This window comes from Pyxicephalus adspersus, chromosome 1 (assembly GCF_032062135.1).
Source record: "Pyxicephalus adspersus chromosome 1, UCB_Pads_2.0, whole genome shotgun sequence".
NCBI classification, from domain to species: Eukaryota; Metazoa; Chordata; class Amphibia; order Anura; family Pyxicephalidae; genus Pyxicephalus; species Pyxicephalus adspersus.
The window spans coordinates 60,286,742-60,305,335 of record NC_092858.1 but is presented as its reverse complement, the minus strand read 5'-3'; the positions used below and the strand labels follow the sequence as shown (position 1 = coordinate 60,305,335).

General features: G+C 37.7%; 1 protein-coding gene across 4 annotated transcripts in view; it reads right to left on the bottom strand.

Annotated features, from left to right (window-relative positions):
- Nucleotides 1–18,594, bottom strand: part of FARP1 (FERM, ARH/RhoGEF and pleckstrin domain protein 1) — a 100,268-nt gene that overhangs the window by 79,507 nt on the left and 2,167 nt on the right. For all 4 annotated transcript variants that reach the window (XM_072411306.1, XM_072411314.1, XM_072411321.1 and 1 more), the window contains exon 2: nt 1,453–1,654. In XM_072411306.1, the coding sequence (XP_072267407.1) occupies nt 1,453–1,623 (171 nt within the window). In that variant the 5' untranslated portion in view covers nt 1,624–1,654. The remainder of the gene's footprint in view (nt 1–1,452; nt 1,655–18,594) is intronic.

Genomic DNA, 18,594 nt, shown 5'->3' with positions numbered 1-18,594 from the left:
GCTCCGTCGCTCTCCCCCTCCCCTCTCCATAGAGCATGAACGGTGCTGTATGTACAGCATCGTTCATGCATCTTGCAGTCTTTTCTCGTTGGAAAGGATCGTGAAAGATCCTTTCCAACGAGAAAAATTGCAGGTGTGTACGCAGCTTTAGGGTAAAGTGCATGTTGATTCAGCTGTGTTGTCTGGTTTGACTTTCCTTAATGGCTTTGTTTACACGGCATCTTCACATCTTCATGATAGCACATTTCCATGTTTGTGTTATTGTCTAGGCATTCACACATTGCCTCTCATCCATGCCAAGTTAAGTTTGATTACTTTGTTAAATATGTACATAAACTATAATTTCCACAATATTTCTATTCAGGGGAATTATCTAATGTATACTTACATACATTTATCAGATCACAAGTTAAGATATATTTCATACAACTGAAAAGCATACTACAAAAATAGCACTCCCCTAGTCAGATAGCTGCTAGAATGTCAATATACTGCTTTCAAATAGAACTTATCCATCTATTCTTTAAAAAAAAAATACAGACAAGCAAAGGCTACAATTTCTGTATCACATTGAGTGAGGTTCTAATGTCTGTGAGGGACAAAACAAAATCACAAAGCTAAAAAAAATATCAGCCACATTAGGAATCAAAAATATTCTTAAAGCAAGCCCGTGCTTTGCCAATTTAGCAACAGGTTAGCCTTAACTCAAAGCATTCATGTAATAAAATGACCCCTGAAAACAGTTTGGAGTGTTTATTTATGCACATATAGCTACAAAAATTGTGTAAAAAATATCAAAAATAATATTGTTACAGTGTACAGCACATATCAAATCATTTCATCTGCAAGTCAATTATTACACTTGAAAATGACAAAACAATTTTTTTGTGTGTAAAAAAACACACTTGCTTCAGATTAAAAATAAACCATTATTTTCAAGACAATAATGCCATGTAAAGAAAAAAAAATACAGATTCATTCAGTATGGCAAATGTGCTACCAAATTATTAGGTCAAACCCTAAGTAGTCTGGTTTACCTCTTGTTCTTGTAGACTAAAACACATGATAAAGAAACATTCTTTTACAATAATTAGAAGCTACAAAATGCATTTTAGTATCCATATGTTATAAGACATCAGAAGAAGTCTCAGGGTGCCAGCTCCACCCAAATGGAATCAGCCTGCTTGGATTGGTTGTCCAGGTTCTGCAATTGACTCAGAAATTAAGGCTCAGTCATTTGAAATGTACAAAGAACACTAAAGTTTTTAGATATTCCAGGAAATCCTATAAGGTACCCAAACATGAATACTTTCAATATGTGCTACTAGTTTAGTTGCTTGAACTTGATTAATGGGCAACAGAAAATATTGCAACATATCACTTTTCAGATAAACATTAGATAAGTGTCTAGTCAAATACACAGGCTAAAAAGAAGATCATAAAAACACTTACCGGAACTTCAATCGTTTCCTGTGTGTCATCCAACATTTGAACTTTGAAGGGAAAAGACTTGCCCTGTGGTGACAGAGGCGGCTTTGTTCCATGTTCCAAAGTGCTGATTCCGGCACTCTCCGGAGCACCTAATCGAGAGGCTGCTGTCTGTTGCTGCTCTATCTCCCCCATACTTTATTATTCCACAGCTATCTTCTTTATACTGAAAGGAAAACAATGCAAGTTTTGGTGGTTAAACTACTGCTGTTATAGTTATTGAAACAGAAAATAGCCACATACTTTACCTTAATAAACATAATAATCAAAGCTCCTGAAAATTATATCTAGGCCTAAAATTTCACATAAGTAAGATTTTTTTTTAGTTTTGGATTTAGAAGGTAAATTGAAATGGTATGCCATGCTTTAATTTCTGTCTGCCAACCCCCGATGGAGATTTACCCTCACTTTATATTTATGTGCACCCATGAATGTGTGATGTCACCTAGACAGGAAGGAAAAGTCATAAATAATAGCATTAAATTCTGACATTTGAGTTTATTTGTATTATTTGTTTTTAATAGACTTCTACTACAACTGCCCAACCAACAACTATGCTATTTTAATACTTCAAATTGAAATCTGTCATTCAGCGAATTATCTCTATTTTGTAAAACTCATAAGTGTACCCCATGTACACACCAAAAAAAAACAAAAAACCTTCTAAACCCTGCAAAGCAAATGATTAGGGGAAAACAGTACAGTGTCCACAGTACTTTTGCCGACTGTACTGAATTCCTGAAGGCCTCATACAGACAATGCCATGCAAAGAAAGCAGAGATCTACTTAAACAGATATTTTGCTAGATATAGTTGCAGTGATGCCTTAAACCAGACTCATCACCAAAATGTTAATATTACATAAATAAAACAAGTGAAGCGCCTTCCCTTTTGTCTGAGACAGTATGGGACCACAGAGCCTCTTGCGATACCCACATCATGCATCCCTACATGGGGGAAAAATGCCAATCTCACGCATGCACCGCAAGCTTTGAAGTCTTTTTTTTTCCCCATTTACAGCAGCTACAGCACCTAAACTCGCAACCCACAACTAAATAAAGACAAAAAAATGGTGACAAAGCAGGTCCTTTATTGTAGAAGGGAATAGTATGGGGTCGCTGCAGGCCAGTCAGAATGATGACAGTAAATGAAAAAAATCTGCAGGTAAAGTCTTGGTGCCAGACACCACAGGACACTTTTAGAGGTTTTGTGTAGTCCCATGTCTGGATGGGTCAAAGCTGTTTGGGTGGCACAAGGGGGGGCTACGGACAAAAATATTGTTTAAACATTTTAGCTGATAGATGTATATTGTTACTACAAAGAAAAATCAGCAGAACGAAGCAAAACAGGTGTACATATGGGCTCCAGATGTAAGCTCACACTTGTAATTCAGGATATAAGAACAACAACACTAACATTTACACACACCTAGTTATGCAATATGAAAAGGCAAGATACAAGGCTTGAATATTGAATATATTTTCAAAATTACAGAAACATTCCAACAACCTGCACATTTTCTCAGCTAGCCCCATACATGACGTGGTAAAAAGAAAACCTTCATAGTGAATTTTGTGGATGTCAAGTGTAGGTCACCTTCATGTCTACAATAAAAATTCACCAAGGTTTGCACAGTTCACCCTGCACCAAAATGTTCTGTGGATCACTAAACAGCCACACCTGCTCTTTAATGAACATGTGTTATCTGCCTTGCCTTAATGTGTTAGGGTGTCATTAAGAATGAAGAAGGTCACTGAGAATTAAAAATGAATGGCACAGCAAGGTGCTAAAACACATTATGTGCTTTATGTCAATGCACAGCAGCGGTCAGATGTAAAATGGTTTGAATGTTTGAAAAAGAAAGGAGAAAATGTATTTCTTTTTCTAGTTCTGACCATTGCAAAGAAAGATAATTATGAAAAAAAACATTTTCCTTTAAAACCAGAATATGGTACTGTTAAATAATCATAAATGCACAGTAACCAATAATTCTCAGCACACTGTATCCAAATTCAGACATCATTTCAACTGTGCCCAAGGCAAACAAAGCCCAGGCACTTTTATATGCCCTATGAGGGTTGGTAAGTTATGGTTATCTGTACAGCACTGGGACAGTGCTGCAGGATGTTCGTGTACAGCAAATTGATGGATTTACGTGCATTTTTACTGGGAACACTAAAATCAACACCATAACCAAGTGGCTCAATGAAGAAGTACCATGGTGTAAGGCAAAGTTTATTTAACTTTCTGGAAACAATGACTGGAAAGCATGCAATAAGAACCCCAAGGAAGAAGATGATTCAAGAACATGCTGACTGCTCCTATCAAAATATTTTGATAATTTAGGTCATAGTTTCAGTTACTGCTATCAAGATAAAAGCTGTACCATCCAAACCTGTTAATTCGCTGTTGGAAAATTTATACAAAAAAAATGGTTTCTGAATATCTTTCCACAACAATGACATGGCTCTCATTAAAGTCAAACATTTGTGAAAATAAGGGCAAACTGGCAGTCCAAAGTCAAGGGCATATTACAAGTGATTTTACAAGATTTTTTGAAAAAAAGTACTACAAAAAGTGAGCATTTTAAAAAAATTACATTTTTGTTTCGCTACAAAGTAAGTCATTTTACCTACTACTTAAATTCCTGATCAAGCAATGCAGCTCTCTCCACCATTTGATTCAGCTCTCTTTCACATAAGAATATTTTTCCCATAGTTATAGCTAATTTTGGTATAAATGAGTATATACTGTATTTCTTTGAAACATTATCTGTACATCCCCCCTATTACATATATTACTGTATATACTTGGCAGATGACTGCTCTGAATAAAATAACAATTCTAGGTGGTTTGGTAAAACATTCTAAAATGACTAGAGCCTATTTAATTTTACAGAGCAAGTGTTTAAATCACACATATATTTACACCTAGAAAAATGACCCCATGAGCAAAGCACAAGTTCTTTTTTTTCAGGTTTGCAGCCAATATTAACAGTAAAAAGACTTTTCCGTCTGGGTATCAATACACCTTCACAGAAGAACCCTAACTTCTTTACGGAGGCAAGCTGTATTAAACAAGACAAACACTTGAATGTTCTCCTCCTGGAGCTCTGCCAATATACCCCTGCACTTGCATACATTCACATGGCTGACTGAATTGATTCACTGCAGACTTGCAGTAAATGAGCCAACTAAAGCTGCGTACACACTTCCAATTTTTATCGTTCAAAATGAACGACGAACGATCGATTGGGCAAAAATCGTTCGTAAAAAAAGTAACCAACGACGCTGACGAACGAAGAAAGTAGTTGGAAATGAACGACCGGACCGGCGGATCGGATTGGACGACGATCGTTGACCATCGTTCGTGTGTGTACGATCGTTCATTGATCGTCCATGGTCTGAGCATGCGTGATGAAGGAACGTTCCTGCGGTGCACGTAACTTCCTGTATCATTCAATCGCATCTATTATGTGTACAATATCTACGAACGATCGTGTCGTTATCTGTATGTACAGGATCGGTGCTATACGATCGTTTGCAGATATCGTGCAGGATCGTTCGTCGTTCGTTTACCAACGATAATAATTGGAAGTGTGTACGTAGCTTTAGACAGAATTTACAACAGACAAATCACTCCTACATGAATAAGATAATCCAGGTAAACTAAAACATATAATGTCTAAACATCATATCAAATGATGAAAGATGTCATCTGAGCAGTTTTTAGACAGGTAGAAAAATTCCTCCCAGCCACAGTGCTGCAATTGTGGGACCTGTGGGCACTCTGTGCAATGGAAACTGATATTGCACATAGGATGCCATGTGATGCCATGATGATGGTGAATAATAGGTGTGGCCAAACTGTTATAAAAGAGGGAGGGGCCAATAAGTGAATGGTAAAAAAAAAAAAACTAAGCTTACTCCTCTAAAATATGCGTAAGCTATACGAAACTTACTGACATTTATTGTGTACCAAGATCAAAATAATGTAAGAATGTTCAAAGGAAACACAAACCATGAACCCACTGAGTACTAGATTCAAAATTACACTGAAAATTAAAACTTACATTTGGAATTTTTTAACTTGCAACTTTAACGTGCAAATGTATTCAAAACTCTGTGGCTTATGTGGGCCCCCGTGTGCCTTTACGCAATCTCAACAAGGCCTGGGAATGATGGATGGATGGATGATGGTGCACTAGGCGATTGGTTTCCAGACCTGGGTCAGGGTAAACTCCTGGCGTTAACAGAGGTGGATCAACGGATACATAACGTTAAAAGGTCTTCATTAAATTCAGGTTTGGGAAACAGGGGGGTCATGCAATGGGCTCAATGCTTTCTGTCATTCATGTCTACATACTTTAAACACATAGGGTCAGGCACTGTTCTGCACCAGGAGGAACTCAGGGATTTTGTCCCTGTACCTTACCACAATCAGGCAACCATTATTTAGTGGATGGAGGTGAGTGCTCCCCCTTCTCAAGCTCCCTACCCCCCCTTCCAAGACCATCACTGACCCACAGAGACACCCGTCATACTGGATGATGTTGCAGTCAGCATATTGTTCACTGTGAAGCTTCCAGACTCTTTCATGTCTGTATCATGCACAGTGTGAACCTCCTTTAGTGTTCTCCCCCGCCCCTTTCAGCCGGGCACACCACCCGGGTTATATTGGGTGGTTACTGCAAAGTTACAATACAGATGCCGTCAGCAGCTTCCCATCCAGCCTAAAAGCATTTTTGGGGAGATTACTGTGCTTTTATTTGTAAAGAGAACAGTGTAGAGGGTCACATATTAAGTGCCAAAAGGACATGTGCCCTTAGGCACCTGAACTTTAAATTAATGGAAAGAAACTAAATCATATTACAGCATTCAATGGAACAAGATGACAAAAAATGAGGAGGAAAAAACCTTCAGGGAAAACAAAACATTATCTGGGTTCTTCCTAGAAATGTTTTTATGCTGGATGGGAAGAAGCTGTAGGCAGATGTTCAAAAAGTGAGCAGGGCAAGATGACAAATTCAGTGTTGCCAGTTGTTGTCATGGGCATCTGTTAGCCCCTTTAATCCTGTCCTCTTTTTACCACCTCCATACTTTGTTCCAACTTTCTAATGCCCCACCTCTTTAACATGTATTTTTTTTTTCTCATTGTCTTTGTATTAAGGCCCAACTGTCCAGTGCCCCTGTATTGTGACCCAGCTTTTCAGTAACTACCCAAAAACAGATGGTGGTTGTGTCCGGCTAAAAGGGGCTGGGGAAAACGCGGATTATTTAATATTGGCAACAGGCTCAAGACATAACCCATTAAAGTAGCTAACAAGTTCTGAATGTGATGTCATCAGCCCCAGGAGTCTTTAGTCATTTGCAGTATTATAATACTTCCCCAGCAACTACATAAAATGGTATATAGGGGGACAAGGCAAGGGCCTGGGAAGCTAGACTAGCACACAAATAGAAACTCCCAGGAGAAGGAGATGCCTATGTTGTGCAAAGGGGGCTAAAATAGAGAATACAATCTTCCTGGAGTAGTCAATTTAAAATTTTTTTTAGCAATTACAGAGGAATATATCAAACCAATACATTTTTATAGGAAAGAAAAACACTGAATGTAAACATTTAATGAAACTTGATTTTTCTGCACTAATACCTGTAATTAGTATATATATATATATATATATATATATATAAAATGGTACAAGGTCTTAACGCGGAACTATACTCAAAACACACTCGTCCTGACAACCAACCCAGAGCCGGTGCTTTGGGCGCCACCATCTTCATCTTCTCTTTCGGGTTCTTCATCCTACGTCACGCGAAACAGGAGCGAGAACGGGTGACGTAGGATGAAAACCAAATTGCCCAGCTCACTGCGCAATGAGATTGGCAAATTTTTCTCTTTGAGCAAAAAGGCTCCTTCTGTGCATACCCGAGTTTTCATGCAAAGAAGGAGCTCCCAAGCACCCCCGGGATGCCTGACATAGGTATGCCAGGAGGCTTTGCGCTTTCATTCATTCTCGACATTCTAGGCGACCAAGAATTAGGAGGCAGTGCTGCACGCTTTTTTTTTTTGTTTTTCTTTTAAACAGAATTTTTACCCTACATAAAAGTGTTCTCTACCCTTTTATGTGAAGTGAAAATTCTGAATTTAGGTACGCTTTAAGTGTAAACCAGAATGACTTATCTTTCCTAAATTGGGCCTATATTTACGAAGTTAAGGTTTATTATGTTATTTGAATGTTGATAAACAGTGTGTCTTACTTAGCATTACCCTTAGAAATGTGCCTTGTGTCTTCTATCCCCGTCCCCTGACTGCTGATCTCATAAGAATTATTTAAGATGTAACGGATGTTCTGCTCACTGTTCTCTTCAGTCTGTGGATCGATCTATTGATCTGTGGATCGATTTGGGAATGATCTATGATATGAAAAAGTCTGGGCCATGATGGCCATCTGAACAAATCTTTAGTGGGGAATATGGTATAGAAAGTTATATTAGGGAAAGATCAGTTGCAGAAGCCTACAAGCGGGGGGAATGACTAGGTATTTGCATGCTGTATTTTGATATATTGCATTTGCCTCAACCATCCTTAGGCGAGTATAAATAAGAGTGTAAAATAAGTGTAAAACCTACACTAGAGCTCGAAATTTAAAGGTAGGCCATTCTGTGCACTCAGTGTAAACCAATATCTTGAACAGCAGCTGCAGGAAAACTATCCAGAAGTGGTTTAGATACATTCAATGAATAAAAAATTGGCATATTTTTCCTGCAGATGCAAATGCCTATACACTTTAGACACCAAAAGCATTTAGAAAAAAAGCAATTATGATAATTGTATTCTAAATACTTAACTGTGAAGTTTGGTAATGAAGCATTCATGCTTTACTCCACACAAACTGTTTTCATCTCATTTGCATTTGATTTATTTGCATGCTATTTATAATAAATTAGGCTTCTAGCAATAGATTTCAGAAGAATACAATAGTATTTATTGTTCATATAAGTAATTACACTGGGGAAGAGTTGCACTATAATTGTTCTCTTTCAACTGGACATGTTTATGTGGAATACAATGAAATATTAGCAGTAGCAAGCCCAGCAGAATCTAATCAGCTGCTCAGAATGGAATAAATCAAATGCTGGTGTAATGCTCTCAGTAGCTCTGCTCACCTTTTCCTCCCTCAGCAGTGAGATGATGACCTATGAATATCTATTGTAAACACAGAATAGATAACTATAAACTGAAAAAACAGATTTTTATTAATGTAAGTGTGGATTCCCTATCACATCTTGAAATACCAACACACACATTTATACTTTAACTGAGTGCATGTAAAAGCAGCATGTTTCTTTATGATACCATGCTGGTCTGTAAAATATCTTTACAATGTATTGAAAAGACCCACCAAGTATGTGTAACAATTCTCATCTTGTAGTCTAGTTTGAGTAACTATTCGGGTCTATTGGCATCCTAATCATCATAATAGCAAGTTACTGCAATCTTGTCTTAAATAATGTTTCCAGGAAGTTTGTTTTCCCCACTCCAGACCTCCCCGTCCCTCTTTAGAAAACCCACCTTTATACTTACTTAACCTTGCCTCTAAAGCTGCAAAACATGCATTTACATCTCAGTGTTGTAGCTCCATTCAACTTGATTTCAACAGTGCCAGTTCAACAAAAATGTTTGGGATGTTTGGGAATTAAAAAAATAAATAATTCTTGATATCGAACTGCTCTTTGTGAACTCTATAGTCTATACACAGCTATCTCAGCTTTAAAAGATATAATTTCCAGACATATGCAAAAATAGTGAATCTTTTTGTGAACTCCAAATTTACAAGCAGCTGGAGACACTTCTGAAGCTATATGCAGCAAAAGTACTGCCTATCTCTAATATGAGGAGGTATGATAACCAATACCAATAACAGCACAGATGCCAATCTAAGGAATATGTTGTTTAACATGTTCTTGGTGGGGAGATGCTCAAGATGTTTAGGGTGCAAAACTTACTATTAGGTATTAGTTTTTATGAATATTTAGCCTATATATATCTCCCCTCCATTCCAGCTTTCTCTTCGATGGTTCCAATTTACTGCTGGCTGTACATTAAAAGTCTATGAGTGGAACAACTCACAATGCACACCTGCTGCGATAATAAAAACTTTCTTAGGGAAGTATCTTAAGGAACAGAAATGTGCAATAAAGGCTCTGAATGTATATACAAATGTTACCAAGGCATTTCAGAACTGGTCCAGGGGTGCAATATTTTGCACAGGGTCACTTATTTCAACCATCGTCACACACAAGGACAGCAACACTGTCTAGTGAATAAAATCTAACAAAGGAAAAAAAACAGTGATCTGAAATTATGTTGTGGGAAAGTTTACCCAGAGAATCAGATTGAAAGTTTCCAATGGAAAAATGAAAGGGCTGGGCATGGTTAGTATGTGAGGATAGAAAAACAAGTCATGAACTATCAGGTAGCGTCACTGATCAAGCCATTATATAGCTGACAGCGGGTGCAATGCTGGAAGAAAAGCCAGGTTGCCATGACAACACTTTACTAAAGCACAAAACCCGAAGTACAAACATCAAAGAGGGATAAGAGATATTATATTATTTGGCAGCAGCCGGTCAGAATAACAATTCCACTGACCATATCCTTTCTGGACAAAAAAGAAAGTAACGGCAGAAACATCATTCTAACCAACACCTTGTTCATGTGCATTGTAATCCCTTGCAGGGCCATTTACTTGCAAGCAATACACAATCACCAACATGCAAACCTACCCAAAGGCAGGGGAATATCTGCCCTAGTTGTCACCATTACAAAAGCATTTGCTCTAACATTTTGGTTTCATGGCAGTTTTCAAAGGTAAAACTTTCTCATTAATTTCGTCTTGATAGCAATGGCTACCAGAACAAATATAGAAGTGAATATCCCCAGCTGGAAAAGAAATGGGCAGAGGGTCTAATCCTTCTCCATTCTTCTGTTCAAAACAACCAAATGTGACTCAGCTCAACAACTACATAACCATGTAAGGACACCGACCTAAATGTGCCACTTACCTATTTATTCAAAACATTAAAAAAGGATTCACATCAAGAATGAAAATCTTGTACAATCATCACAGGAGGATGAACGCTTGTGAAAACAGTATGGATTTACCAGAATCATATTCCTGCATACATTTAAACATTCATACTAATGGGAAAAAGGCTACTCTAAATAACCAGTGCAGTCCGACATGGATCTATAAGAAAACACAAATGCAAACATTTTACAGAAGACAGAAATAAACAGAGCTGCCAAATTCCAAACAATAAGAATGTGTCTGGATGTGCTTCTATGCAGAGTTACAAAGTCATATTCAATGCTGTCTAACATGCTAAATGATATAGGGAAAGGAATAGGGAAAAGTTAAAATTATTGTCAGTTTTTACCCCCTATATGCCACAGAAGATGGTACGGGACCTTCACTTTCGGTCCTTAGTCAGAACCCAAGGTGCTCCCTGTTGCCCTAATCCACTGCCATATGGACCCTGTATACAGACACTGAACAAAATTGATAGGGGCTTTGACAAAGAGCTTTCCCAAATCCCTTCCTGACATCACTGCACTGCTTGCTCAGACAATGTTTTTTCTATAAAGGTATTTGGAGGGAGAAAATGGAACAAAACTTTGTTGTGAGTAAGTAGCTGCCTATTGCAGAAGGAACATTGCCTGTCCCTTCTGTCAGTACATAATATTTTTTTGAAATGTACAATGAGCTGTGCACCTGTGCGTTACATCATTCAGATCTGGCCAATCAAAACGGACGAAAACCTCCAACCCAAAAAAGGACCAGGTGAAGACGGCACCACCTGTGACTGTCCCAGCTGCCTGCTCACAATTTTTTTATTTTTAAGTTTTAGTGTTTTAAATGTGATAAACAATTGCAAAGAAATCTCAACAAAAGTATTCAGGAATTATTACTACAAGCGGATAGTTTTTTTTGGACCCCTATGGCATTGGCCCTAAAACCTATTAAAAAAATAAATACATATATTAACATTTTTGTTTGATAGCAAGCTTGTATGCTCTAGGAAGGAATATAAAGAACCTAGAGTAAGCTCAGGAAACATACAGTTTGGTCCATAAATATTTGGACAGAGACAACTTTTTTCTAATTTTGGTTCTGTACATTACCACACATGATTTTAAATAAAACAACTCAGATGCAGTTGAACTGCAGACTTTCACCTTTAATTCAGTGGGTTGAACAAAAAGATTACATAAAAATGTGAAGAACTAAAGCCTTTTTTTACACAATCACTTCATTTCAGGGCTCAAAAGTAATTGGACAATTGAATCAAAGTCTATTTCATGGGCTGGTGCGGGCAATTCCTTCGTTATGTCATTATCAATTAAGCAGATATAAGGCCTGGAGTTGATTTGAGGGGGGGCTTGTATGTGGAAGATTTGGCTGTGAACAGACAACATGCGGTGAAAGGACTCTCCATGCAGGTGAAACAAGCCGTCCTTAATCTGCAAAAACAGAAAAAACACATCGGAGAAATTTCCTACAATATTAGGAGTGGCAAAATCTACAGTTTGGTACATCATGAGAAAGAAACAAAGCACTGGTGAACTCAGCAATGCCAAAAGACCTGGACGTCCACGGAAGACAACAGTGGTGGATGATCACAGAATCATTTCCATGGTGAAGAGAAACCCCTTCACAACAACCAAGTGAAGAACACTCTCCAGGAAGTAGGGGTATCGATATCCAAGTCTACCATAAAGAGAGACTGCATGAAAGTAAATACAGAGGGTGCACTGCAAGGTGCAAGCCACTCATAAGTCTCAAAAATAGAAAGGCTAGCTCGGACTTTGCTCAAATACATCCAAAAAAGCCAGCACAGTTCTGGAAAAACATTCTTTGGACAGATGAAACCAAAATCAACCTTTACCAGAATGATGGCAAGAAAAAAGTATGGAGAAGGCATGGAACAGCTCATGATCCAAAGCAATACCACATCATCTGTAAAACATGGCGGAGGCAGTGTGATGGCTTGGGCGTGCATGGCTGCCAGTGGCACTGGGACACTAGTGTTTATCCATGATGTGACACAGGACAGAAGCAGCCGAATGAATTCTGAGGTGTTCAGAGACATACTGTCTGCTCAAATCCAGCTAAATGCAGTCACATTGATTGGGAGGCGTTTCATAATACAGATTGACAATGACCCAAAACATAAAGCCAAAGCAACCCAGGAGTTTATTAAAGCAAAGAATTGGAATATTCCTCAATGGCCAAGTCAGTCACCTGATCTGAACCCAATTGAGCATGAAGACTAAACTTCGGACAGAAAGGCCCACAAACAAACAGCAACTAAAAGCCGCTGCAGTAAAGGCCTGGCAGAGCATTAAAAAGGAGGAAACTCAGCATCTGGTGATGTCCATGGGTTCAAGACTACAGGCTGTCATTGCCAGCAAAGGGTTTTCAACCAAGTATTAGAAATGAACATTTTATTTTCAGCTTTTAAATTTGTCCAACTACTACTGAGCCTCTGAAATTAAGCGATTGTGTTAAAAAAGGCTTTAGTTAGGCTACGTACACACGTTCAATTTTTCTCGCCCGATAATGGGCTCAGGATGGATATCGAGCGAGAATCTGGCCTGTGTACAGCCCGCGTCGTTCATCGTCCGTGGACCCATCCTGGCAGGTCCATGGAAGATGAATGAGGAGTGATCCTATGGCAAGGGAAGGGGGAGAGCGCGCAGCAGGGTCGTTCTCCCCCTCCCCTCTCCATAGAGCAGAACGGTGCTGTATGTACAGCACTTGTTCATGTATTGTGTGGTTCTTATGGTTGGAAAGGATTGTGAAAGATTCTTTCCAACGACAAGAATTGCATGTGTGTATGTGGCTTTACTCACAATTTAATGCAATCTTTTTTTTCAATCCACTAAATTAAAGCTGAAAGTCTGCAGTTCAACTGCATTGGAGTTGCTTCATTTAAAATTAATCGTGGTAATGTACAGAACCAAAATTAGAAAAAAAGTTGTCTCTGTCCAAAGATTTATGGACCTAACTGTGTGTACATAAAACAAGTTTTCTTCAAGGTTCCAAAAAAAGTTTAGGATGAGGGTTTTCTTTCATTAAAATGTCAACCCCGAGAGAGAGTCAAATCCCACTGTCTACATATATATATATATATATATATATATATATATATATATATATATATATATATATATATATATATATATATTTTTTTTTTTTTTCTCCCCAGCCCCTTTCACCACCCGGCTGTTTTTATGTGGCTACTGAAGAGTTGGGTCACAATACAGGGGATGCCACCCGCCTACAATTTCTTCCCACCTGGCTCAAAAAAATTCCTGGGTTGAGCACTACATATGACACAGACGGTAATATTCAGTCAGAAATTGCTGTTCTTTGTGTGGCCCAGGGATGGGGGATATGGCCTGTGAAAATTAGAATGATGTAACATGTATATATGTACTGTAATTATGTTTTGCCATCCATTACTTCACATTAGGGTAACTACTCCAATATTACAGTAAACAGGATACAAAAAAAGATTTTAGGGCAATCGTGAATTTCTATATCACAAACATAACATTGAGGTCACATTTAACAAAACTTCAAACAGCTTAGGTACACGCTGATAGTCTACGTATACTCTGCTACACAGAGAAACAAGCACATTGAGCTACTGGCACACTGATCTGTTACAGGGTGTTGTCTGCATAACGTATTAGCTTTGCTAAGCATAGTTTACATTTGGGACCAGAGGGAGGCGTCCATTTGGCCATTACGTTTTATTACTGATTCCAAATTAAACATGAGGGTGCCAGAAATACCCAATAGTATAATTACCTTTTTCTCTTATTTATTAGGTTTTCATTTTATGTTTTAAAAAATATGTTTAAAAAATGTTTCACACCTCCCTTTCTGTCTTCAGTAGTTAGTGATAGAGATGTAACAGTGTTTTTGAACACTGGGTGTATGTATGTATATGTATATATAATTTATTACTATTATTTTTTTATTTTTACTCACACACACACACAACTATATATAAATAAACTGATTGATTTAAGTCATTTAGTAATTAAGTGTTCAAATAAAAATGCCGCACATTTAAAACGCATATCAACACAGTAAATCTACCTACATCTGATAGCTGCTGTGGCTGCAATTGTACATCTTTAGTTTTCTTCTGTGAATGGATTTCTTGGTCTTGGCTGTAGTACCACTTAAAATAAGATATCAAAGTGTATATTGGCTGACAAACAGACTTGATTTGTGATAAAGAATAAAGCATAAGCAGTGACGCAGAAAGCAGAGCAGTGCTTTGTGTTGTGGCAGTAATGGCTTTACGGATCGGCCACACCGCAGTTGCTGAAACTTCAACTGGGAGCTGCAGTGTGTAAAAGGAGGAAGACGCGGGATACAAATGAAGTTTGGCTTTGTTAGAGTAAATTAAGTTTTGTATTTTTGTTACCTTAATTAGACTTTGATATCTCATAGTAACTGGATTCGGGATTTGCCAACAGGAACTTTTAGTTTAATTGAAATTGCTTTTAAATTGTGAAGTCATCAAGGAGGGTTTTAGGTGGGCACACCCATTATTCTAATTTAGCAATTGCAGCTACCATTTCAGATTCCTGGAGGAAGTTTACTTTTAAAGCAAAGCATGCCTGTGCTTTACCATGTGCAATGGCATGCATGTCCTACAACTAAAAGTGCTACCTACAGTCAGTCATGATTTTTCTAGATCCTCCTAACAAATCCCAATTATGTGTGGTCACTGCTATAGCACAGGTTATGTCTCCCTTTTATAATATTTATGATAACCCAGCGGTAATTATAAATACTCACCAACCCCTCCCGATTACAAATTACTGGTCCGTCACTATAGCAAAAGAACATTTTTTTTTCTCAAAGGTAAGAGTGCATTTTAAATTTACGTATCAAAGTTAACTAGTATGACCTCATTCATGTACACATGCAAAACAAAATGACATTTACCGGAATATGCTACAGTATTACAAACCTTACAGTCATTTCAGTACAATAATCATGACATGGCTGTTTTTTTGGCAAGGCAATAGACAGACCAACACCACCGCAAGCTATTATACGCGGTACAGACTACATCACCCTTGTCATTGTTCCAGCTATCTACAGATATAAAGCCAAATTTTACAGTCTTCTTTTCTCTATTTACTTAAAAGCAAAAAAGCAGAACTTTTCTACTGGAAGTGGTTTATGAGGTTGTACATTTGTGTATGTGTATTTGTCTATCCCTCCATGTCATATCATAGCCTCAATGGATTGTAAACTATTGGGAGATTCAGATTGCACACGCTTGTGTCATATTCCAGGACATGTCAGAGAACGAATGGAAATGGGAAGGTCTTGGTGAAGGATTGACTGAACTATATACAAGTGAAGTGACCCAGAATCTCTACCAAACTGCAGAGCAAGTCTATCTAGTAATCTGAACATAACACAGGTGAACACTTAGAAACTAGGCAGAGCAGCACCACTGTGACACCGGACTATCAGTTTGCTATAAAGCAGATCTAATTCACAATGATCCTAAATGAATTAAGCCTGTACTAATCAATAAAAAGTAACTTCAGGGCAGGAAAACTGTCCAAACACTGTGACATCATGATTAGGGTAAAACAACAGATAGAGTAGGATTTCCTCTTATTTACCTCACCTCTGGGTCTGTTTTTTTTTTTTTTTTAATATGTCTAAAGTTCCACTATAAAAATATAGGTCAGGTTTGAAATAGCAGAGAACTTACTACAAACGCCACTACAGTCGTTAACAGACAACTTTGTTTTTACCAATGTCATACTGGATCCTGCCTGCCTACAAGTCAATGACCTGAAACAAGCATGATGCCATTGAAGTCACAAAGGATAAGTATACTATTTGTACATAAAGCCCCAGCCAGGCAACACTTCTGCTATGCATCAGCTTCCCACCACATAGTCTCCATCAAACTCCATGTTGACGTGCTCACACATGGTAAAGAAGAAGCTGCCAGCTCTTGCTCTGATCAGCACTACCCAGCCACTTAGGAAGTCAAAGATATCTGGAGGGGAGAGGTCTGACCTATGGTTTGCTATTTACATAACAGTTTGAAAAGGATTTGGAGTGGGAAAAAGTACATTAATATCCTTTACCATCCTGCATATGGATGTTGTATTTTAATATCCTGGAAGGTTTCATTAAATGAGTTCGGCAATTTTTTTATGCACATATGGTAAATACACATTTTTTTTGTAACAGAAAATGTGTTTAAAATTTCAAAGTATTTAGGGCACTCATAAAATAAAAACATAGCGCCTGAAGGGCATTGGTAAGAATGCAAATTCATTGCATATCAGTGCAACACACACAGGGGAATCAACAAATGTTCCATAAGTTTAATTGTAAAGGATTAAACTCAAATACCAAACTTTTTAGAAACTAAAATTCTGCATATTCATGAAAATATGGAAAACTAACATACACAAAAATTTGCATTGCCAACATATTAAAATTTCCACTGCTCATCAATTTAGGGTGATGGAGTCAGAACTATTCCTCCTAGTATATCTCTTCCAACTTTTGGAGATGAGAAACATGTTTATCTCAAAGTATAAAGGATAAGGGATACATTGCTGCCATGATACCATTTCATGGACTATAAAAAATAATAATAAATAGTTAATAAGAAACCATTAGAATGAAGCCCTAGGCGAACATTTAATGAATAGTAAAATAAAGTAGTAAAATAAAGTAGCTTCCAAGCCAAAGAGCTCTAATTATAAAACAGGAAATCTGACTTTCCCCTAAACATTCCCTGATGGGAATCTTATATGTCCATGTGTTTCAATGGCAGAAAATTATTCCCACCAGGGAATGTATGAGGGAATGGAAGATTCCTTGTTTTTATAAATAGAGCTCAATGTGTATATATGTTTATAGCTCATATCCAGGTAGGACATCAGTAATAGCACGTTGATAAACATGCCATATAAATGGAAGCAAAACTCAATGTTCACATGTGCAGCTCACAGACCATATATCCAAACATAAGCTATGCAGCAAATTGATGTTATTTCTAAAACCAACAAACAGTTCGTACCTCATTACCTTGCAATCAAGACTTCCTGAAGATCAATCTTAATTTCCTACATTTGGGGGTGGACAGTCTGTAACCACTTAAATAATAATACAACCCCGCAGAAATCTAATAAGTTGTTAGGCTCCTAGAAGCCCGCACAGTACTTACAGTAAAGATTCATACACGTGGCAGATTACGGTCATCCCAGACATGCTGGTCTCGGTGCCATGTGACAGCGGTCCCCTGACCACCATGGTGGATTGAAAGATGAATCTAGTGTAGGGTGTACCAATTCACCTCCTCTAATGTTTAAGGTGCTGCATACTCCATGGACATGCAATAGCAAATGAATAAAGAATTAGAGAAAGTAGAGTATTTTAAACGCAGCAGTGTATTAAAAAAGTAGACAAAACTTATACAGTGTTACATCACACATTTAGTACATATACTTCATGTTCCTACAATCCCCTGACTAATATGTCGTGGGGGATGTGGGAAGCTAGACATTGCCTGGTATTATAGCTGAGATAAGCGCATAGGGTATTGTAACATGGATGACGCTTCTGACGCGTTTCGCCTATATTGGATTCCTCAGAGGACTTTTAGACATTGAAATATGACTGTATACAAGATAATAAATAACTAAATAAATAGGTGATACATTATCTAATAACTAATCATGCATTTCAACTGGCAAATTACAATAGCTATGTATTAGCCATCAGTATAAATATCATTACCATTGGTAGAGAGAAAAATACATATACATACTACAGTTACATCATTGTATTCACATCCAAGAAAAACAAATATAGAAATTGGTCTGGTACTTATAGTTAGGAGTGGGTTAGAGAAGATTCAAGGACTCAGTCACAGATGATTGACAGGGCACATCAGTCCAAATTATTTAATAATTTATCTTGTACACAGTCCTATTTCGATGTCTAAAAGTCCTCTGAAGAAGCCAA